The 24,729-nt window shown below is 42.0% G+C and overlaps 3 protein-coding genes across 3 annotated transcripts in view; 2 read left to right on the top strand and 1 right to left on the bottom strand.

Annotated features, from left to right (window-relative positions):
• lrch1 (leucine-rich repeats and calponin homology (CH) domain containing 1) overlaps nt 1–5,448 on the top strand; it is a 76,271-nt gene extending 70,823 nt beyond the window's left edge. Inside the window, exon 19 of the mRNA XM_072445294.1 lies at nt 4,977–5,448. Within this exon, the coding sequence (XP_072301395.1) occupies nt 4,977–5,078 (102 nt within the window). The 3' untranslated portion in view covers nt 5,079–5,448. The remainder of the gene's footprint in view (nt 1–4,976) is intronic.
• LOC140360019 (E3 ubiquitin/ISG15 ligase TRIM25-like) overlaps nt 1–24,729 on the top strand; it is a 441,716-nt gene that overhangs the window by 294,849 nt on the left and 122,138 nt on the right. The gene's annotated exons all lie outside the window — the stretch shown is intronic.
• On the bottom strand, nt 10,234–24,704 carry esd (esterase D/formylglutathione hydrolase). The gene is made up of 9 exons (XM_072445293.1): nt 24,682–24,704; nt 23,667–23,735; nt 17,595–17,683; nt 16,840–16,938; nt 14,755–14,879; nt 12,154–12,273; nt 11,681–11,779; nt 11,080–11,247; nt 10,234–10,364 (listed from the first exon to the last, which is right to left on the bottom strand). Exons 2-9 carry the CDS (start codon nt 23,726–23,728, stop codon nt 10,284–10,286), a joined length of 843 nt encoding a protein of 280 aa, XP_072301394.1. The 5' UTR covers nt 23,729–23,735; nt 24,682–24,704; the 3' UTR covers nt 10,234–10,283.

Here is a 24,729-nt window from a genome sequence, read left to right as displayed (position 1 = left end):
CTGGCCCGCCTCTTTCTCTATTTCTCTTTCTATTTTTTCTCTGAACTTGATGTTAACCTCCTCTTTCTCTTCTTTTTTACTTTCCCCTGGATTGTCTCCTCTCTCCTTTTTCTCTTGTCTGTATCATGTTATTTTAAACACGTTACTTTACATTGTACTAATATTTATCATATTACATTTTATATAAATTTATTTGTTATTTTTTATGTTTGATACTATTTTTTTTTTCCATGGTGTTTTGGACAACCTTTCCTTTGACTACTACTACTACTACTACTACTGCTACTACTGCTACTACTGCTACTACTGCTACTACTGCTACTACTACTACTACTACTACTACTACTACTACTACTGCTACTACTGCTACTACTGCTACTACTGCTACTACTGCTACTACTACTACTACTACTACTACTACTACTGCTACTACTGCTACTACTGCTACTACTACTACTACTACTGCTACTACTGCTACTACTGCTACTACTGCTACTACTGCTACTACTACTACTACTACTACTACTACTACTACTGCTACTACTGCTACTACTGCTACTACTGCTACTACTGCTACGACTACTACTACTACTACTACTACTACTACTACTGCTACTACTGCTACTACTGCTACTACTACTACTACTACTGCTACTACTGCTACTACTGCTACTACTGCTACTACTACTACTACTACTACTACTACTACTACTGCTACTACTGCTACTACTACTACTACTACTACTACTACACCTCTTCCTCTCTCTTCTCCTCTCCACCTCCTCCCCCTCCACCTCCTGTTCCACCACCTCCTCTTTCCTCCACTTCCTCTCTCCGCCACCTCCTCTTTCCTCCACTTCCTCTCTCCGCCACCTCCTCTTTCCTCCACTTCCTCTCTCCGCCACCTCCTCTTTCCTCCACTTCCTCTCTCCTCCTCCTCCCCCTCCTCCTCCACCTCCTCCACCTCCTCCAGTCTTCTCTGTGTTCTCCTTACGACGTCCTTCAGTGTCGTCTTTCGCCCGTTTGCTCCACGATTCGCGCGCTGGTCGCCCTGGACTCTAAACAGGAAGCGGACACGTCCACTTCCTGCTGCTCTTCCTGCCTTAGTTCCTCCCTTTCCTTTGTTTCCGTGACCACGCAGACCCCGCCCCCTTCCTGGCGCTTCTGGGATCTGATTGGCCCAAGCCTGGTCCATGTGCTGTGTATTTTACTGCTGTTCTTGGCGTACACGTGGAGCGAGCTCACATAGTTCATCTCATGTATTATATCATCTAACATTTAAAACACTTTTATATCAATCCAATAACAATGAGTTTTGTACTAAAAAGCATTGAAACTATGAACAGTTGAACTTGGCCATTATTATTTTCAGTTAATATGAAGAACAAATATTCTAAACATTTTAACACAATTTAATTAAAGAGAGAGAAAAGTTAAGAATCAATATTTTTGCAGAAGTATCGATACTTTTTGATACCTCTGTCGGTATCAATATATCGATATTTGGTACATTATATTATTATATTTGTACATATGACCCTGGTCAGGAGGATTGATGGTTGTAGATAACAAACTTGGAGCCTGTAGTAGTTTTGTGGGACTTTAACATTATTAGGTATATTTTTCAATTGTAATTCAATTATAAATAGTATAGTATAGTATAGTATAGTATAGTATAGTATAGTATAGTATAGTATAGTATAGTATAGTATAGTATAGTATATATAAGTCAGACTATGCAACAAAAGGCCTGGAGACACTTAAAGATCATGTGACACATACACACACACACCTACACACACACACACACATACACACACACACCTACACACACACACACACACACACACACACACACACCTACACACACACACATACATACACACACACACACACACACACACACACACACACACACACACACACATACATACACACACACATACATACACACACACACACACACACACACACACACATACATACACACACACACACACACACACACACACACACACACACACACACACACACACACACACACACACACACACACACACACACACACACACACACACACATATACACACACACACACACACACACATACATACACACACACACACACACACACACACACATACACACACACACACACACACACACACACATACACACACACACACACACACACACACACACACACACACACCTACACACACACCTAGGCAAGGCAAGTTTATTTGTAGAGCACATTTCATACAGGCTTTGTACTGTTTTAAATACATTTGTAACACGTTTGGAAGATGATTTGTTTCTTCAGATTTTGAATATTAAATTAAATTAAATTGAATTTCTGACTCACATTTTTATAAAATAGTTTTTCAAAACTGAAAAACCTCATTGAATGTTTAAATCAATTGTAATAAATCTTCTCATCCCAATTATGTGAACATTTCAATTTCAAACTCTGATGAAACAACAGTTTCCATGACTGGCACTGGAAGCACAATAGCTAAAAGGACTAAAGAGAGACTGGGACATGGACTAAAGAGAGACTGGGACATGGACTAAAGAGAGACTGGGACATGGACTAAAGAGAGACTGGGACATGGACTAAAGAGAGACTGGGACATGGACTAAAGAGAGACTGGGACATGGACTAAAGAGAGACTGGGACATGGACTAAAGAGAGACTGGGACATGGACTAAAGAGAGACTGGGACATGGACTAAAGAGAGACTGGGACATGGACTAAAGAGAGACTGGGACATGGACTAAAGAGAGACCGGGACATGGACTAAAGAGAGACCGGGACATGGACTAAAGAGAGACCGGGACATGGACTAAAGAGAGACTGGGACATGGACTAAAGAGAGACTGGGACATGGACTAAAGAGAGACTGGGACATGGACTAAAGAGAGACTGGGACATGGACTAAAGAGAGACTGGGACATGGACTAAAGAGAGACTGGGACATGGACTAAAGAGAGACTGGGACATGGACTAAAGAGAGACTGGGACATGGACTAAAGAGAGACTGGGACATGGACTAAAGAGAGACCGGGACATGGACTAAAGAGAGACCGGGACATGGACTAAAGAGAGACCGGGACATGGACTAAAGAGAGACTGGGACATGGACTAAAGAGAGACTGGGACATGGACTAAAGAGAGACTGGGACATGGACTAAAGAGAGACCGGGACATGGACTAAAGAGAGACCGGGACATGGACTAAAGAGAGACCGGGAACATGGACTAAAGAGAGACTGGGACATGGACTAAAGAGAGACCGGGGACATGGATTAAAGAGAGACATGGACCGAATGTGAAACTCAATGGAAACTTTGAATATGTTTGAGCCTTGAACTGACAAAAGTAATAAATATTTTACACGTCTTTACATTTTGTCGTCTCACAATTTTCAGATCAATTTTCCAGTTTTTTCTTTCTTTTTTGCAATAAAAACAATGTTGTGCAGAAGCAAGCGATACGTTTAACGCCGAACTGCGGAACATTCCAGACATCTACACAAGAAAAGTCCCAGAGTGCACCTTTAAGCGCGTGTGTGGCCTGTCAGTCAGTTCACAGAAGTCGACGACGATCATGTAAATAAAGCTAGAGAAGACAACGGCGGCCATCTTTAGACTGTAGGAGGAGCAAAGGAGTGACATCATCAGAGTTTGTTTGGGTTCAAAGGTCCTCCTGATGAATGTAAGAGCAGGAAACAAACACTTTCACACTCAATCACTGCCGTTTGTGTCATTCTTTAGTTTTAGAATTTTCAAATTTTTATCACCAGACTTTAATGGGGAAAAAATGGCAAACAATTTTTTTCAAAATTGTGCGGTTGAACGTGGACACTCGATCACGTAAAGATACAGAAAAGTCAACGAAACAAGGAAATGTAAAGAAAAGTGTCTTAAAACGTGCTCCTCTCCAAGTTTAAGATGCTGCTGGAACTTTATGTCCGTCCAGTTTTGTTGCCATGACAATGATTCCTCTTGTTTTATTTATACCTTATTCCTCAAAAACAGTTAATATTGTACCGTGTCGCTAGTTTCCAACAGTTTAACTTTTAACCACCAGCAGCAGCGTGGACTAAAGAGAGACTGGGGACATGGACTAAAGAGAGACTGGGACATGGACTAAAGAGAGACTGGGGACATGGACTAAAGAGAGACTGGGACATGGACTAAAGAGAGACTGGGACATGGACTAAAGAGAGACTGGGACATGGACTAAAGAGAGACCGGGGACATGGACTAAAGAGAGACCGGGGACATGGACTAAAGAGAGACCGGGGACATGGACTAAAGAGAGACCGGGGACCTGGACTAAAGAGAGACCGGGGACATGGATTAAAGAGAGACCGGGGACATGGACTAAAGAGAGACCGGGGACATGGACTAAAGAGAGACCGGGGACCTGGACTAAAGAGAGACCGGGGACCTGGATTAAAGAGAGACCGGGGACATGGATTAAAGAGAGACCGGGGACATGGACTAAAGAGAGACCGGGGACATGGAGTAAAGAGAGACCGGGGACATGGACTAAAGAGAGACCGGGGACATGGACTAAAGAGAGACCGGGGACATGGACTAAAGAGAGACCGGGGACATGGACTAAAGAGAGACCGGGGACATGGACTAAAGAGAGACCGGGGACATGGACTAAAGAGAGACCGGGGACATGGACTAAAAAGAGACCGGGGACATGGACTAAAAAGAGACCGGGGACATGGACTAAAGAGAGACCGGGGACATGGACTAAAAAGAGACCGGGGACATGGACTAAAAAGAGACCGGGGACATGGACTAAAAAGAGACCGGGGACATGGACTAAAAAGAGACCGGGGACATGGGAAATGATTTGATTTGAAGTGTATATGGAAAGTAATAGCTCATGTGTTTGCTGCTTGTCCCTTGTCAATAACCTGCTCTCTGTCCCCCTCCCGCCACCTCCTGGTCCAGGACAAACTGTGCCTCCCTCACCACATCCTGGAGGAGAAGGGCGTGGTCAAACTGTGCGTCACGGTACAAGCGCTCGTGGACGTGACGCCGCTCGGCACGTGAGCCGAACGGAGGCGGACCACGCACGGAAACGCAAAGAATCCGCCGGGGAAACGGAGAAGAAGAAACCGCTGTGGACAAAGACAGGATGGGCCACTTGAGAAGGGTCAAGGGTCAAGGGTCGAGTCGTGGTGGCAGTGGTTGTGTGAAGCGACTCGAGCGCTATCGTGTGAGACGGCGCCGGGAGGGACACGATTCATGGCATTTTGATCTGGATTTTCAAGATAATATTGGTAGATTTTATGGCAAAAAATTAGGAGAAAAATGCCAAACCATAAATGGGTAAATGTTTCCACCAGTTTGAGCAGAACATGTCAAGAGAAGTTCATGTGTGTGGACATGGCCCTGTGGGACGTCCCAGAGACCACCAGGACAGCTACAAACTTTACCTTTAATTTGATGTCAAATACATCCGTTTAGACCTGGTTTAGACCTGGTTTAGTCCTGGTTTAGTCCTGGTTTAGACCTGGTTTAGTCCTGGTTTAGACCTGGTTTAGTCCTGGTTTAGACCTGGTTTAGACCTGGTTTAGTCCTGGTTTAGACCTGGTTTAGTCCTGGTTTAGTCCTGGTTTAGACCTGGTTTAGTCCTGGTTTAGACCTGGTTTAGTCCTGGTTTAGTCCTGGTTTAGACCTGGTTTAGTCCTGGTTTAGTCCTGGTTTAGACCTGGTTTAGACCTGGTTTAGTCCTGGTTTAGACCTGGTTTAGTCCTGGTTTAGACCTGGTTTAGACCTGGTTTAGTCCTGGTTTAGACCTGGTTTAGTCCTGGTTTAGTCCTGGTTTAGACCTGGTTTAGTCCTGGTTTAGTCCTGGTTTAGACCTGGTTTAGTCCTGGTTTAGTCCTGGTTTAGTCCTGGTTTAGTCCTGGTTTAGTCCTGGTTTAGTCCTGGTTTAGTCCTTGCTGAAGACTCTGGGGCCAAAGAATCACCACAAAGTCCAAACCACCTGGAATCACTTTTTTTTAATCAATTATAACTGTGTCTATTAAAGACCAGGACTAAACCAGGACTAAACCAGGACTAAACCAGGTCTAAACCAGGACTAAACCAGGTCTAAACCAGGTCTAAACCAGGACTAAACCAGGCGTATAATGAGTGTGAAACTCGCAACATTTTGAGAAGTACATTTTCCCCGTAAAAAGTTAATTCTCTCTTTATTTCACATTAAATGAACTCTTGAGCCTGGAGCAGGTTCATATTTAACATTCTGTTTGTTAAAAAGGCAAACGATGTGTAAATTATGCAAAAAACCTTTGAAATTATGCAAACACAAGACGAGAATTTCAACAGCTTTTAATTTATTGTTGGAGAATTTGGGAGAATGGACTTTTGACTTTTTAAAATGTATTTATAACATGTATTTTACCAAATTTTGAGGAATATGTTTGAACTAATTTATTGCAATGTTTGATCTGCCCTTCAGATTATAATTCACTTTTTGTCTGCGTCTCAGCTACTCAAAAATCAATATTGTTTTAAAATTAAAAGTAGCATTTGTAAATGTTTTGAAATAGTTTTTTATGAACATTTAAGTGAAAAACACCAAACATTATTTTACAAACAGATGGAACTCACTGTGTATTTAAGAAAAGTTTATTTTGTTTAATAAAATAAAAAATAGACATTTTGCTAAATATTAATGTATTATTTGTGTTTAATGTAAAGTGTCCAAAGAGCCGTAACGACAATCGTTTTGAAACTAAAGTGACGCAGGTTGAATCGGGCTAACAGCAGTAGCAGTTAGACTTCCTGAAACCACCTGATGACATCACGAGGTGGCACCGAGTGTTTAGAGCTCAATAAACATATTGTGTGGCATTAAACTCGTCCATTTTCCTTTGATTCAAATACAGATTTATTCAAAACATGAACTCGCCTCTCCACAGAGCCGACCCGTCACGTGGCCTGTAGCGTGACTGCTCGCCTCTCCACAGAGCCGACCCGTCACGTGGCCTGTAGCGTGACTGCTCGCCTCTCCACAGAGCCGACCCGTCACGTGACCTGTAGCGTGACTGCTCGCCTCTCCACAGAGCCGACCCGTCTCGTGGCCTGTAGTGTTTAATGCCACACTGCGGAACATGCCGGGCCGTTCCAGAAAGTCTCAATTTTAATTCAAACGTGATTTAAAAAGGATTACGAGTTTGTTAAGTCAAAATCAAGAAAAAGAGGAGCGAAAAATACACAAAGTAAAAGTAGTTCAGATATAAATGTTTTGAAGTGCGATATATCGTGACAGAAATATCACGGTTGCAGCGCCCCCTACAGGCCGGACCACTCTAAAACTGAGATAAATATATTTCAAATTCTCAAAATGTTATCACAGAAAAGCACATTTGTGAGGATTATAATTCCACTTCCTGTTTGTGATTGATGACATCACAGTAGGAAATTACCCAGCAAACACTGGGCCAAAACTCATCTAATAAAACTAATACAAATATGTGAGAGCGACTTTATTTTGTTGAATTTATGTTTAGAGCGTCAAGAAAGTTGTTTCATTTGTGTAAATTCTGCATAAACTTTGACTGGAACGAGTGTCCCTGCTGTGATGTCACTTCCTGTCCCTGCTGTGATGTCACTTCCTGTTCCTGGTGTGATGTCACTTCCTGTCATTTTCTACAGATTATCCCACGTTTTCTCCACAAATACCTGCTCGATTGATGTAAAACTATCATTTAAATGTACGACAGGTATAAACACACCAAATAAAGTTGGAATTAGACAATCGTAAAAACCCGTCGTACGTCACTAAGGATCATTTTGTAACGTGAAAAAGTGAATAAACCGCAGAATGAAACACTTTGTGGCAGTAACGAGCCGTAAACGCTCCTTATTTCACGCTCGACGGTTCAGTAAACGACTGAACGAGAAGTCGACGTCGTTTCTGGTTCAAATCTGTGTTTTTAGACGGAAAAGTGCAAATATTTCACACAATTAAAGAGTGAAATGTGGCGATTTTCATAAAGAATTGTCCTGTTTTTTCAGTCAATCAAATGTTTCCAGAGTTTTTTATTATTATTTGAACGTTTTAGTCGTGAAAATGCTGATAACACTTTAAACCAATCGGAAAGTACTTTTTAGTCACTTTTCATACATTTGAGAGCAGAATCTGTACTTTCTACTGCACTATATTTAAGAAAAATACAGTTCTTTTACTTTTGCACCGACGTCGCGTCCGATCACGGATTAAAACATTTATACAACGGCAAACTTAAGCCACAATTCACCTCCTTTTTAGATTTAAAGCCAATTTTAGTGGATAAAATGTCTTTTCTCGTTTCCGGCTCAGATTTTCTCACACGAACTCCTCGATTTGATCCGCGTTTTTGCAGAACTGGTGGTGTAAATGTTGGTTTCCCGCGTCCTGTGCCGGTCGAGTTGCGCGTGGCATTTCTTGTGCCGCGGCGCGAAGAGGAAACTGCAATACAGTTACTTCAAGTATTTACTTCCAGATTATTCCTGCACTTTAATGTGACACTGCAAAAACTAAAAGAACGTTTTTATCTCTGTTGAAACGTCTTTGGTTTGGGCAACGTTGATTTTTTTGGGGATTAGATTCAATGACTGCACTGGAAAAAAGACTCAATCTAAACCTGAAATAAGTGAATAATAAGTGGTTGAAATAAGTTGTATTTCTCTTGTTTTGAGTGTGTTTTGACATCCGTAAAGTCCGATTGTCACAAAATGTTGAGTTTTACTTAAACAAAACAAAAAGACGAGCGTTGTCTGAATTGAAATGAGAAATAAAATACTATTTCACTTGAAATAAGAACTAAACTTACTGTTTCTGTTGGAAAATCATAGTTTAAGAAAGTCAAAAAATAACGACTTAATTAAATCCCTTTTTAACTTATTGTTGTTTAACGTATTTAAGATTGTACATTTTTCCAGTGCGGTTATTATTGTCATTGTCATTATCTGCCAAGAAATTTATTTTAAATGAATAAAAACAAAGTCATATTTATTTAACTCCATGTGTGACTGGAGAGTTTTTCCTGTCAAAAAATATCCTGTTTCTACTGCATGAACCGCCCCTTTAACGTGGACCGCCCCTTTAACGTGGACCGCCCCTTTAACGTGGACCGCCCCTTTAACGTGGACCGCCCCTTTAACGTGGACCGCCCCTTTAACGTGGACCGTCCCTTCAACTGGACCGCCCCTTTAACGTGGACCGCCCCTTTAACTGGACCGCCCCTTTAACATCGCCTTAAACTGCTGCGAGTTCTGTAAATACTGTAAGTACTGTTAATATTGTAAATACTGCACTGTCAAATAAATACTTGCACTGTAAAATGTGTTCAGAGTCGTGGTGGCTTTTGTTTGTTTGAGTGAAAGAAACTGAGGTTTTATTTGTTTTAACGTCTCGAAACTGCAGCAGAACTAAATAAAGATGCCACGCCCTCTAGTGGCCATAATGAAGATTTAAAAACAGTTGTTACATTTCTGACGTGTTTTACATTAAATTCTCATTATTTCCGGGTCAGTGACTGTGGCGCTCTCGCCATCACATGATCTCTGTGGGTGGAGTCTGCATGTTCTCCCCGTGTTACCGTGGGTTCTCTGGCTCCTCCCACCGTCCAATCACATGCATGCGTTAGGCTAAATTGGCCCTAGTGATTGTGAGAGTGAATGGTCTAATGTCTATGTCTCCATGTCTTGGCCCCTGTCCAGCTGGTACCCCGCCTAGCGCCCAAAGTCAGTGGGACGGGCTCAGTGGGACGGGCTCAGTGGGACGGGCTCACTGGGACGGGCTCACTGGGACGGGCCACCCGCGACCCCGAAACAAGTGATAGAAAATGAATGAATGATGAGACTGTGATAATTAACCCAATAATGGACGTCCCAGTATCAAGTGTTGAAGCTTTTTATTTGTGTCAGTTTTTACAAAAGGTTTAAAGACCAAAAGACTTTAAAGTCACACTTTAGTCAAACGCTCTCAGAGGTTTGTCCAACACGAGCAAAACAAAATGATTCTGGGTCGAAACTTAAATAGCATTTTGTAATTGAAATTTGTAATTCTCTGAAGACAAGTTCTGGTTTGAATTCTGTCCCAGGTCCCAGGTCCCTGGTCCCTGGTCCCTGGTCCCTGGTCCCTGGTCCCTGGTCCCTGGTCCCTGGTCCCTGGTCCCTGGTCCCTGGTCCCTGGTCCCTGGTCCCTGGTCCCTGGTCCCTGGTCCCTGGTCCCAGGTCCCAGGTCTTGGTCCAGGTCCTTCAGGCGTTGAGGAACTTGGCGTGGTGTTTGATGTGGTCGTTCATGAAGGAGTAGATGAAGTAGTAACTGTGGTCGTAACCCTAGAGCCGAGAAGAACAGGTAAATAACAGTTAAAGATGAACTCTGGAACTTTGCTCAGAACACGCTGTAAAAGAGCTGGATGCCCTGGACACGTGTCCTCAAACTGAACTGTTTTAATATTCACTCATTTACATATTTATCAATTATGATTTCACAATCGCAAATGAAATAATTGAGGTATTTTCTTGTTCAGAAGTGAAGAGCAATTCAATTGAATTTGAAATTAATGTGTTTGTGACGTTCGACTGCACCTGCGTCTCCGAGCCACCGGGGGTCGCTCCTGAGCCACCGGGGGTCGCTCCTGAGCCACTCTGAGCCACCAGGGGTCGCTCTGAGCCACCAGGGGTCGCTCTGAGCCACCGGGGTTCAGGTCGCTCCTGAGCCACTGGGGGTCAGGTCGCTCCTGAGCCACCGGGGGTCGCTCTGAGCCACCGGGGGTCGCTCTGAGCCACTCTGAGCCACCGGGGGTCGCTCCTGAGCCGCTCTGAGCCACGGGGGGTCGCTCTGAGCCACCGGGGGTCGCTCTGAGCCACCGGGGGTCGCTCTGAGCCACCGGGGTTCGGGTCGCTCCTGAGCCACTGGGGGTCAGGTCGCTCCTGAGCCACCGGGGGTCGCTCCCGAGCCAATGGGGGGTCGCTCTGAGCCACCCGGGGTCGCTCCGAGCCAGTGTGGTATGTCGCTGGTGTAAATGAGCCCTGACAGAGTTGTAGTCACCGGCTGCAGTCTGAAGACCACCGGGATCTTCTTCTCGGAGCAGACGGCGATCAGGTTATCAGGAAGTAGCTGAGACGCAGACAGGAAGTTATCATCTTTGCCCTGATCAATGAGAACGTCCAACTGAGGCCCAGAGTACGAGGAGGCCAAGACTGTGGCATCGTACGCCTGAGAAAGAGAGAAGATCAAAGTTAGTCATTAGTCAGTCGGTCGGATGTTAGTTTCCTCCAGTTTCAGTCGGTCGGATGTTAGTTTCCTCCAGTTTCAGTCGGTCGGATGTTAGTTTCCTCCAGTTTCAGTCGGTCGGATGTTAGTTTCCTACAGTTTCAGTCGGTCGGATGTTAGTTTCCTCCAGTTTCAGTCGGTCGGATGTTAGTTTCCTCCAGTTTCAGTCGGTCGGATGTTAGTTTCCTCCAGTTTCAGTCGGTCGGATGTTAGTTTCCTACAGTTTCAGTCGGTCGGATGTTAGTTTCCTACAGTTTCAGTCGGTCGGCTGTTAGTTTCCTCCAGTTTCAGTCGGTCGGATGTTAGTTTCCTCCAGTTTCAGTCGGTCGGATGTTAGTTTCCTACAGTTTCAGTCGGTCGGATGTTGGGTGTGTACCTCCCACGTGGAGCGCTCGGGGCCCAGGTATCCAGCGAAGGCCTTCTGACCCCAGGGACACTGCACCGGGTTACAGATGGGAGCGAACGCAGACACAGACTGGACCAGCAGAGAGAACACATGAGACGTTTTAGCGGGACGACAGGAGATGTTACAGCGGAAGGACAAGAGACGTTTCAGCAGAAGGAGAGATGTTACAGCGGAATGACAAGAGACGTTTCAGCAGGACATGAGACGTTTCAGCAGAAGGACAGGATGTTTCGGCAGACGGACATGAGACGTTTCAGCGGAATGAGATGTTGCAGGGGAAGGACAAGAGACATTTCAGCAGAAGGACATGAGACGTTTCAGCAGGATGACAGGAGGAAACGTTTTAGCAGGAGGACATGAGACTTTTCAGCAGACAGACATGAAACGTTTCAGCAGAGGGACATTAGACGTTTCAGCAGGACGACATGAGATGTTTCATGTACCTTGTATCTTCCCGGGTTCTTGAGGGCACAGATGAGCGCTCCGTGTCCGCCCATCGAGTGTCCCGAGATGGACATGCGCTCGGGGTCGGTGGGGAAGTTAGCGTTGATTAGCTTCGGCAGCTAACACATAAACAAATGCACATTATATTATATATAGACAGAGCAGAGGGTTAGACAGAGGAGAGGGTGAGACAGAGGAGAGGGTGAGACAGAGGAGAGGGTTAGACAGAGGAGAGGGTGAGACAGAGGAGAGGGTGAGACAGAGGAGAGGGTGAGACAGAGGAGTGGGTTAGACAGAGGAGAGGGTGAGACAGAGGAGAGGGTTAGACAGAGGAGAGGGTGAGACAGAAGAGAGGGTTAGACAGAGGAGAGGGTGAGACAGAGGAGAGGGTGAGACAGAGGAGAGGGTGAGACAGAGGAGAGGGTTAGACAGAGGAGAGGGTGAGACAGAGGAGAGGGTTAGACAGAGGAGAGGGTGAGACAGAGGAGAGGGTTAGACAGAGGAGAGGGTTAGACAGAGGAGAGGGTGAGACAGAGGAGAGGGTGAGACAGAGGAGAGGGTGAGACAGAGGAGAGGGTGAGACAGAAGAGAGGGTGAGACAGAAGAGCTGCAACAAGTCATCGTAATAATCATGACGAGTCGACTATTAAAGTGTAATTTTATTTTGATAATCGTTATCTGGACCAGGGCACCGTATTTTCCGGACTATAAGTCGCACCAGCCAAAAAATGCAAAATAGAGCGATCAATGGTGTGAAAAAATAAATACAAATTAAAAAAAAATATATATATTATTTTTTCATATTAAATATCAAATAAAATATCACTTTTCTGTCAAATTTGGCTATTGAATATATTATTTAATTCATTTCATGTATTTTTTATTTAGGACACAAGTGCAGACAGATGTTACAGTTAAAAACAAAAATAGAAACCAAAATCTTTCTAGGGGCCAGATTAAAACATGCCGAGGGCCACATCCTGCCCCTGGGGCCGCCCGCATCCTGCCCCTGGGGCCACAAATGCCCAGGTCTGGCCTAAGGGCCAAAAAAAAAAAGAAAGAAAATAAAATATTATAATAATAATAATAATTAAAAAAAAAAAAAAAAAAAAATGTATATATATATATATATATATATATATATATATATATATATATATATATATATAAATATTACCAAAAAGTAAATATATTACCAGTGGGACGTCTGATAAGTGTTAAAAATGACCCTCAAACAAGCGTATTTGTGCTTTTCAACGGCCAGTATGTATGCATCGTGTATAAATGCAAGTATATTTACACGTGTACATTTGTATTCACCTTTCACGTACTTTAAACATTCACCTTTCATGTACTTTAAACATTCACCTTTCACGTACTTTAAACATTCACTTTCATGTACTTTAAACATTCACTCTCATGTAATTTAAACATTCACTTTCACATACTTTAAACATTCACTTTCATGTACTTTAAACATTCACTCTCATGTACTTTAAGCATTCACTCTCATGTACTTTAAACATTCACTCTCATGTACTTTAAACATTCACTCTCATGTACTTTAAACATTCACTCTCATGTACTTTAAACATTCACTTTCACATACTTTAAACATTCACTTTCATGTACTTTAAGCATTCACTCTCATGTACTTTAAGCATTCACTCTCATGTACTTTAAACATTCACTTTCATGTACTTTAAGCATTCACTCTCATGTACTTTAAACATTCACTTTCATGTACTTTAAACATTCACTCTCATGTACTTTAAACATTCACTTTCATGTACTTTAAACATTCACTTTCATGTACTTTAAGCATTCACTCTCATGTACTTTAAACATTCACTCTCATGTACTTTAAACATTCACTCTCATGTACTTTAAACATTCACTCTCATGTACTTTAAACATTCACTCTCATGTACTTTAAACATTCACTCTCATGTACTTTAAACATTCACTCTCATGTACTTTAAACATTCACTCTCATGTACTTTAAACATTCACTTTCATGTACTTTAAACATTCACTTTCATGTACTTTAAGCATTCACTCTCATGTACTTTAAACATTCACTCTCATGTACTTTAAACATTCACTTTCATGTACTTTAAGCATTCACTCTCATGTACTTTAAGCATTCACTCTCATGTACTTTAAACATTCACTCTCATGTACTTTAAACATTCACTCTCATGTACTTTAAACATTCACTTTCATGTACTTTAAGCATTCACTCTCATGTACTTTAAGCATTCACTTTCATGTACTTTAAGCATTCACTCTCATGTACTTTAAGCATTCACTTTCATGTACTTTAAGCATTCACTCTCATGTACTTTAAACATTCACTTTCATGTACTTTAAACATTCACTTTCATGTACTTTAAACATTCACTCTCATGTACTTTAAACATTCACTCTCATGTACTTTAAGCATTCACTCTCATGTACTTTAAACATTCACTTTCATGTACTTTAAACATTCACTCTCATGTACTTTAAACATTCACTCTCATGTACTTTAAGCATTCACTCTCATGTACTTTAAACATTCACTCTCATGTACTTTAAAGGCAGCGGGCGTGTCGTACCTCGGCGGTGACATACGAGTACATGCGGTAGTTGGTCTTCCAGGGCTCTTCAGTGGCGTCCACATAAAAACCCGCTCCGGTCCCAAAGTCCCAGCTCTCGTCCTCCCCCTCGATGTCACACCCGCCTGATGCATCATGGGAAACACAAGTGTGAACATCATCAACCTCATTTTGTCTTAAATGAAACTTTTGGTTGCCATCGACCAATTGAAAAGGCTCAAAAACAGCCCTAAAAAGGATCATACTTTGTGAGTGTTTCTTACTTGTGTCCTTGTGAGTAATTTGTGAGTGTTTCTTACTTGTGTCCTTGTGAGTAATTTGTGAATGTGTCTTACTTGTGTCCTTGTGAGTACTTTGTGAGCGTTTCTTACTTGTGTCCTTGTGAGTAATTTGTGAATGTGTCTTACTTGTGTCCTTGTGAGTACTTTGTGAGTGGTTCTTTATTGTGTCCTTTGTGAGTACTTTGTGAGTGGTTCTTACTTGTGTCTTTATGTTTGTAGAGTACTTTGTGAGCGTTTCTTACTTGTGTCCTTGTGAGTAATTTGTGAATGTGTCTTACTTGTGTCCTTGTGAGTACTTTGTGAGTGGTTCTTTATTGTGTCCTTTGTGAGTGGTTCTTTCTTGTGTCCTTATGTTTGTAGAGTACTTTGTGAGTGTTACTTACTTGTGTCCTTGTGTTTGTAGAGTACTTTGTGAGTGTTTCTTGTGTCCTCGTGAGTACTTTGTGAGTGGTTCTTTATTGTGTCCTTTGTGAGTACTTTGTGAGTAGTTCTTACTTGTGTCCTTATGTTTGTAGAGTACTTTGTGAGTGTTTCTTGTGTCCTCGTGAGTACTTTGTGAGTGTTTCTTACTTGTGTCCTTGTGAGTAATTTGTGAGTGGTTCTTTCTTGTGTCCTTATGTTTGTAGAGTACTTTGTGAGTGTTTCTTTATTGTGTCCTTTGTGAGTACTTTGTGAGTAGTTCTTACTTGTGTCCTTATGTCTGTAGAGTACTTTGTGAGTGTTACTTACTTGTGTCCTTGTGTTTGTAGAGTACTTTGTGAGTGTTTCTTTATTGTGTCCTTTGTGAGTACTTTGTGAGTAGTTCTTACTTGTGTCCTTATGTCTGTAGAGTACTTTGTGAGTGTTTCTTGTGTCCTCGTGAGTACTTTGTGAGTGGTTCTTTATTGTGTCCTTTGTGAGTACTTTGTGAGTAGTTCTTACTTGTGTCCTTATGTTTGTAGAGTACTTTGTGAGTGTTTCTTGTGTCCTCGTGAGTACTTTGTGAGTGGTTCTTTCTTGTGTCCTTGTGAGTACTTTCTGAGTACTTTCTGAGTGTTACTTACTTGTGTCCTTGTGTTTGTAGAGTACTTTGTGAGTGTTACTTACTTGTGTCCTTGTGTTTGTAGAGTACTTTGTGAGTGTTTCTTCCTTGTGTCCTTGTGAGTCCTTTTGGACCTGGATTCTACTGAGCGTGTCATTATTATGAGATTCTACTGAGCGTGTCTTTATTATTTGAGATTCTACTGAGCGTGTCATACTGAGCGTGTCATTATTACTTGGATTCTACTGAGCGTGTCATTATTACTTGGATTCTACTGAGCGTGTCATTATTACTTGGATTCTACTGAGCGTGTCATTATTACTTGGATTCTACTGAGCGTGTCATACTGAGCGTGTCATTATTACTTGGATTCTACTGAGCGTGTCATTATTATGAGATTCTACTGAGCGTGTCTTTATTATTTGAGATTCTACTGAGCGTGTCATACTGAGCGTGTCATTATTACTTGGATTCTACTGAGCGTGTCATTATTACTTGGATTCTACTGAGCGTGTCATTATTACTTGGATTCTACTGAGCGTGTCATTATTACTTGGATTCTACTGAGCGTGTCATACTGAGCGTGTCATTATTACTTGGATTCTACTGAGCGTGTCATTATTACTTGGATTCTACTGAGCGTGTCATTATTACTTGGATTCTACTGAGCGTGTCATTATTACTTGGATTCTACTGAGCGTGTCATTATTACTTGGATTCTACTGAGCGTGTCATTATTACTTGGATTCTACTGAGCGTGTCATCATTCGGCGCTGCACTTACGTGGACTGGTGTCCGGGGCCACGATGATGAGTCCGTGTTCAGCCGCTCCGAGCTGAGCGCCAGCTTTAGTGATGAAGTTCTGCTCCGAGCATGTCAGACCTGCAGCGCACCAGCGACGCACTGTAAGTGTGTGGTAGAGTTCTACAACCGAATCCCTCTGTGATGTCATCAAAAAGCGCCATTCCGTCACAAATGCAGTGAGCTTTACACTAGATTACACCTTTTAATGACAGTTTAAACATGTTTTCAAGTGTAATTATTTGTCAAATCATAACTGTTGTATGATTTTAGCTCTTGTTTACAATCTGGTTGCTAAGTAACTGTTGTGTATCTGCCTATGTCATATTTAATGGCCGCGTCAAACCAGGAAGTGACATCAAAATAGCAGAAAAACAGGCAAAAATGTCTGGTAAAACTTAAATATAATCATGTTCCTTTTGTTTTACTGAAAAGTGTCATCTGATGTGTCACATGGACTTGGACGTTTAGATTATTTGGAGAAAACATACTTTTACTTTGTGAATGATGCAAAAGTGACTAAAAACAGCCAGATTTAAAAAAGCAAAACAAAAACATTTTCATGACAGTTATGTTTTTAAGATAATTCCCTGAAATATTTCACAATTATTGATAAACTGACTGAGCTTGACGTGGTTAGAGCGTAACTGCGTGCTGTGGCCACCAGAGGGTGCAGAGAGTTAGTATTCAGAGGACCCCAAACGCCCCGCGACAGTGAGTATTTGTGTTGGACTGACCGGAGAGCCAGTACAGCACCGCACACTTCTGAGACTCGGCCTTCGGTGGAACAAACACGGCAAACTTCATCTTGCACTTCAGCTCAGAGCTACAAAGACAAGGACACAAGTAAGTAACACTCACAGTACTCACAAGGACACAAGTAAGTAACACTCAAAGTACTCACAAGGACACAAATAAGTAACACTCACAGTACTCACAAGGACACAAGTAAGACACATTCACAAAGTACTCACAAGGACACAAGTAAGTAACACTCACAGTACTCACAAGGACACAAGTAAGCAACACTCACAGTACTCACAAGGACACAAGTAAGACACATTCACAAAGTACTCACAAGGACACAAGTAAGTAACACTCATAGTACTCACAAGGACACACGTAAGTAACACTCACAGTACTCACAAGGACACAAGTAAGACACATTCAAAGTACTCACAAGGACACAAGTAAGTAACACTCATAGTACTCACAAGGACACACGTAAGTAACACTCACAGTACTCACAAGGACACACGTAAGTAACACTCACAGTACTCACAAGGACACACGTAAGTAACACTCACAGTACTCACAAGGACACAAGAAACACTCAAAGTACTCACAAGGACACAAGAAAGTAACACTCAAAGTACTCACAAGGACACAAGTAAGTAACACTCACAGTACTCATGTGATCATATCCTGCTTCCGAAGAGTGCACACGCTTTTTTGCTCGCTCCGCTTGCTATCGCTGCTTTCTTTATTTATTTTGCTTTTTAATCAGTTTTTGTCTTCCAAACATTTTTGCTTTAGACTTTTTCAAGTAAACCAAGGATTTTAAGAATTTTTTTCCAGTTTTAACGACATATCTGACGCCAGCGACATGTCCGGGAGAAGAAGGGAGAAAGACTGTGAACGCTGTCGGAAATATCAACAAGAAATTAATGAGCTGAAAACACGGATATTTGTTTTGGAATCTGAAAAAGTTCTTCACGATACCATTCCTGTGTCAACCGATGGTAAGAAGAGCACACTTTTTACAAGAAAAACTGCTACTTTCAACCTAAACCGCAGTGACTCTGTGTCGTTTCCAAAACTGTCTAAAAACCAGAAAGACCAGGCTGTTTCTTGGAACAAACTTGGAGCAAAGCCTAAACGATACAAAGATAACGTGAAGTCACCTAAAATACAGCTCACAAACAGATTTACCACTTTCAGAGATGGAATTAAATGAAAAAAGGAAAGATGACGTGGCCAAAATACAACGAAGAGGATCTGTGCCAGGAGCCAAGGTCACGCAGATTGTTTTGGTTGGGGACGGCGCGATAAGTCACGTGACGCATGAAAAGATAAACACACATTCTTTTCCAAGCGCCACTGTTTCTGAGATAACGTCACTCCTTCCAAATATTATGGCTAAGCATGGAGGAGCTAAACAGCTGATTGTGCACGTGGGTGCTGTGGACATGCGGCGAGAGCAGACAGAAGTTTTGAAAAAAGACTTCTTGAAGTTATTCGACGTGCTTGATAAAATGGAAATCAAAACTTTCATAAGTGGACCTCTTCCAAACATCGACAGGAGGATAAACAAGTTTAGCCGGCTTCTTCAGCTGAACACATGGCTGTCCAAAGAGTGTTCCCCGAGAGGACTACACTACATTGAGAACTTCTATCTATTCTGGAAACGAGAGGACCTGTTTAAGAGAAATGGCCCCCACCTATGCAGAGGTGGAGTGAGGGTGCTGACAGAGAACCTGCTCCACGCTCTGAGGCATTGGACTGGGCCTGGACAGGGTCCTGAGCAGATAGTTAGAGAAGAGAGGAATGAGAGAAGAATTCCTGCTCCACATTCACCTCCACCGCCTCCAGCAAAGGAACAATCTTCAAAGGCCTTGGACCCATCTGTGACAAGCCCAACAACATCCCTGTCATCGCCCCTGCCTTCACACCAGCCCTGGGTTCCTCCTGCAACATCTACTCCCACTAAAGATTCATCATTCTCCTTCTCATCTCCACTCTCACCCATGGGCCTTCCCAGCCATTTTGAAAGTCTGATCAAATCAGGCATTAAGATGGCTCCACTCACGCCCAATATAGCAAGGGCTATGTCAATACTTATCAACTCTTCCCTGCACAAGCCGACTACACCAACAAAAGCCCCACCACCCATCCCCCCTCGCCTCTCACCTGGTCCCAAACTCTCCTTGGCTACAAAAGCCCCACCACCCATCCCCCCTCGCCTCTCACCTGGTCCCAAACTCTCCTTGGCTACAAAAGCCCCACCACCCATCCAACCTCGCCTTTCACCTGGTATCTCCCATAGCTAGGATGCACTGGGTCTCAGCGTTGCCGGGACTTATTGTCACATTAAAAATCAAACCAACCCGGGGCCCTATGTAAAAAGAGCCCCCCCTAGTGCTATTTCTGTAGTCACATCATCACACAGATGGAAAAACAAAATGCGAGTCAGGCCCAATCTGAGAAATGTGATTCATATTCCCTGTGAAAAGATAAATCCCAGTCCCACTGAAACTAGTCTGAAACTTGCTGTGCTAAATGTCAGATCCTTATGTAACAAATCTCTCTTAATTAATAATTTTATTTCTTCTTATAATCTTGATTTTATGTTTTTAACTGAAACATGGCTTGACAAAAACACAGGAAATGTAGTTCTGATCTGAATCTGCTCCACCCAACTTTAAGTTTGAATCTGAAACACGAGAAAACAAAAAAGGGGGTGGAGTCTATGCTGTCTTTAGAGATGAAATAATTACCCGCAGGTTGTCTTTTGGGGTGTTTTCATCATTTGAGTATGTATCCTTTAAAATGGAGCTAAAACGGTCTCCATCCATTCCCTTCATTGTTTTATACAAGCCTCCCCAGCACTGCCAAAGTTTTATTGATGATTTTACTGAGATGCTTTCAGTCATATGCACAGACTTTGATGGTTTGGTCATTACAGGTGATTTCAATGTGCATGTTGATAATATTTGTGACAGAAACGCTAAAGAGCTTGATGCTGTCCTTGAAACCTTCAGTCTTACTCAGCATGTGAGAGGCCCCACCCACAGCAAAGGACACACTCTAGATCTCATAATTACAAAGGGGGTAAATATTTCAAATGTTAATGTGATCGATGTTGCTCTGTCTGATCATTTCTGTGTCTTCTTTGACCTATCTGTTTCTCCCAAACCTCCGGTTGGTCCTGCAGTTGTTCAGAGGAGACACATAAGTGATGGCACAGGTGCACTGTTTATGGAAATGATAAACTTTGAAAATGTCTCATGTTCTAATGTAAATGATTTGTTGAACTCTGTTACATCTAGTGTTTTGAATGTTCTGGACACCATCGCCCCTATAAAGGCTAAAATGGTTAAAAATAAGCAGAAGGCGCCGTGGAGAAATGATGATTCGGTCAGGGCACAGATAAGGGAGTGCCGCAGGGCCGAACGGAAATGGCGCAAGTCAAAGCTCCAGGTTCAAAAAGATTTACAAAGAGCTGAACATGTACAACCTAATCTTATGTAGAACTAGGGAAAGATATTTTTCTGAAATAATGGGAAGCTGCAGTAACAACTGGCGTGTCCTGTTTGCCACAGTAAACAGATTAACAAACCCTCCAGCTCAGCTGCCGTTAGAACTCATTTCCACATCCAAGTGTAATGAGTTTGCATTATTCTTTAATGACAAAGTTCAGGGCATTAAAAATGCTATAAATCCTACAATGCAGAAAATTACCCTAAAACCACCAAGACACTTAGAGCTAACTCACTTTGCACCAGTAACTGACAAAACTGTCCATGAGATCATCACCAGTCTGAGTTCATCTACATGCTGCCTCGATGTGTTACCCACCAGATTTCTAAAGTCTGTGCTGAACAGTTTGTTAGCACCATTCACTCACATAGTTAACATGTCGCTTCAATCTGGAACATTCCCAATGTCTGTGAAAACTGCGGTCATAAAGCCTCTCCTAAAGAAGAGCAGTCTTGATGCCGCAGTACTGAGTCATTACCGGCCCATCTCTAATCTGCCATTTTGGGGCAAAGTCCTTGAAAAGGTTGTTTACCAACAGCTCACAGATTTCCTCTTAATAAACAACTCATTTGATGTTTTTCAGTCAGGTTTTAGACCTCATCACAGCACTGAGACTGCTCTTGTCAAGGTGACAAATGACATCCGCCTGAACACTGACACGGGCAAAGCCTCAGTCTTAATTCTGTTAGATCTGAGTGCTGCTTTTGACACTGTCGATCCTGGGATCCTCTTACAGAGACTAGCGGATGGGTGGGCATCACTGGCACTGCCCTAAACTGGTTAAGGTCCTATCTGGAAGACAGGAAGTACTTTGTTGAAATTGGTAGCTGTGTCTCAGACCACATGACCCTGACCTGTGGAGTGCCCCAAGGGTCAGTCCTGGGTCCCCTTCTGTTCAACCTCTACATGCTGCCGTTGGGTCAGTTGATACGCAGTGAAAATGTGTCCTATCACAATTATGCAGACGACACTCAGATCTATGTTTCACTATCGGCAGGTGACTATGGACCAGTAGATTCACTCTGTCACTGCATCCAACAGATCAGTTTGTGGATGCAAAACAACTTTCTCCAGCTGAACTCAGACAAGACTGAAATAATCGTTTTTGGCCCACAGAAACAAAGAGAAAGTGTTAGCGGTCACCTCCAGAGTCTCGCTCTAAAACCTACAAACCAAATTAGAAATCTGGAGTAATAATGGACCCAGACTTGAACTTTAATTGCCACGTCAAATCAATAACATCAGCAGCTTTTTACCATCTAAAAAACATTGCCAAAATCAAAAATATAGTGTCAAAACCAGATTTAGAGAGACTTATCCATGCGTTTGTCTCCAGTAGATTAGACTACTGTAACGGCCTGCTCACTGGTCTCTCCAAACGAGTTGTAAAACAGCTGCAGTTCATCCAGAACGCTGCTGCTCGGGTCCTGACTAGAACCAGGAAGTATGATCACATTAGTCCTGTTCTCAGGTCTCTGCACTGCCACCTGTGGCTCAGAGAATAGACTTTAAAGCAGCTCTGCTTGTGTACAAGTCTCTCCATGGCCTAGCACCAAAGTACATCTTGGACATGTTAGTGCCATATGAACCATCTCGGACTCTGAGGACCTCAGGGACCGGCCTCCTGCTGGTGCCAGAGTCAGGACTAAACATGGGGAATCTGCGTTTCAGTTTTATGCAGCTAAAATCTGGAACAGTCTTCCTGAAGATGTGAGACAGGCTTCTACTCTGACAATGTTCAAATCTAAGCTAACTGACTTTCAGTCATAGCTGCGCATATGACTGAAAGTCAGTTTCTTTGCACTCTTCTTTTGTTTGTGATTTTATTAGTTTAAACAATCAGTTGGATTGATAATTCTTAATTCAGTTAATTTTATTGTATTTCTGTTTCTTAATATCTTTGTGATTTGAATGCATTTTTCCTGCTGTGAAGCACTTTGAATTGCCTTGTGAATGAAATGTGCTCTACAAATAAACTTGCCTTGCCTTGCCTTACTCACAAGGACACAAGTAAGTAACACTCACAGTACTCACAAGGACACAAGAAACACTCACAAAGTACTCACAAGGACACAAACACTCACAAAGACACAAGTAAGAAACATTCATACTAAACTCTGTAAATCTGACGGTAAAGACGTTTAGACTCAGTCCAGAATGTTCCGCAGTGTGGCATTATTATCCATCCCATCCACGTATCTTGCATTTACTCAATTCCAGGCGTTTTCATTTCTAAACAAATACGTTTGCCGTGAGCACCTCTACATAGATCTGACATGGGACGGGGCTTGGTGGCGCTACCATGGAGACAAGCAGGTGGCTGACCCTCCACCAGAAAAGTTACACAGTGCATCTTTAATCTTAAAAGGATATTTAGACAGTTCTTAGATGAAAAACTGGCGATTTTAAGTGAAACTGAAGAATTTATGGATTATTTATTGATATTTATCTTATCGTTTAGAGTTTACACATCGATTAAAGACGTGAGCCAGAGATGAACTGGACTTTCATCCTTAAAACTGTAAAAGACGTTTTATGGTCAAACTCACCTCTCGTGTTCGAAGACCTTCTGGAAGCCTCCGGCACATTTGTTTGAAGACACTTCCTTCATCTCGGATCTGGACAAGTTCAACCACTTCACAAATATTCTCTTGGCAGTAAAAAATGACACGTCTTTTCCTGAATCAATCGTTTCCTGGACTATTCTCTTGCAGTTTATCGTTTTATGTAATATTACTTTTTGTATTTCACATTCGCAGGAGATAGTTATTTTCTGACGCTGGACAAGAGGGAATAAATTATGGAATATTAAGCGGTTAAAGAAAAACGAAAATCCCTTCATGCATTTGAGACATAAACAAAAGTGATTTTAAACCGTGTACGTTAATTAACCGGCTAATTATCTGCACCAGCGTCTTCTTGTTTATTATTCACAGAAGATCGTGTTGAGATCTCATAAATTTCAGTATATCTAATCAGTATATTTGACTTATTTTTTAATTTTGACGTCATTAAAACATTTTGGGCTGACGAGAGAAACTTTTTTTTTTTTTAATTGTCAAAAAAAACTATTGTCTTACATTAAAAAATGTTTGTTATTTTGAAAAACGTTTACTTCCGTTATGAATTTCTTTATTATTGTTGGTAAAAATGTACAGAATTTTATTAAACTTCAAGAACATTATAAACAAACAATAGAAAAAGCATCTTAAAGATTTATTTTGACCCAAAACCTTCTTAAAATGTGCTCACTTATTGATTACTGCCGTTTTATTGTATTGTATAAAATATTTTTTTTAAATCTATTTAACAATCTGTCAGACAAAAACTCACTCATCAAACATTACATTTACAAACAGAAGTATTTTTTTTACAAACTCTGAATCAAATCTGATAAACATTATTCTGCTATTTTGACTCCAGTGTAACAGATCCACGGCTGAATCAGACTTAGCAACTTTAGCTTTTACTTTGAGCTGCACAAAACGCACGTTCCCGGGACGAACGGACGTCACCGGAAGCGCGCGCGTGAAGTTTAAACACAATAACACTTTTAATACTTACGTTTAGTGGCGTTATTTTGCAGAAAGAGTTGTTTTTTCGGCGCTTAGC

The sequence above is a fragment of the Eucyclogobius newberryi genome, unplaced genomic scaffold (assembly GCF_026437365.1).
Source record: "Eucyclogobius newberryi isolate DKJ021-1_F unplaced genomic scaffold, fEucNew1.0.hap1 SCAF_14, whole genome shotgun sequence".
In the NCBI taxonomy this organism is placed as follows: Eukaryota; Metazoa; Chordata; class Actinopteri; order Gobiiformes; family Gobiidae; genus Eucyclogobius; species Eucyclogobius newberryi.
This window is presented reverse-complemented; position numbering and strand designations above follow the sequence as displayed.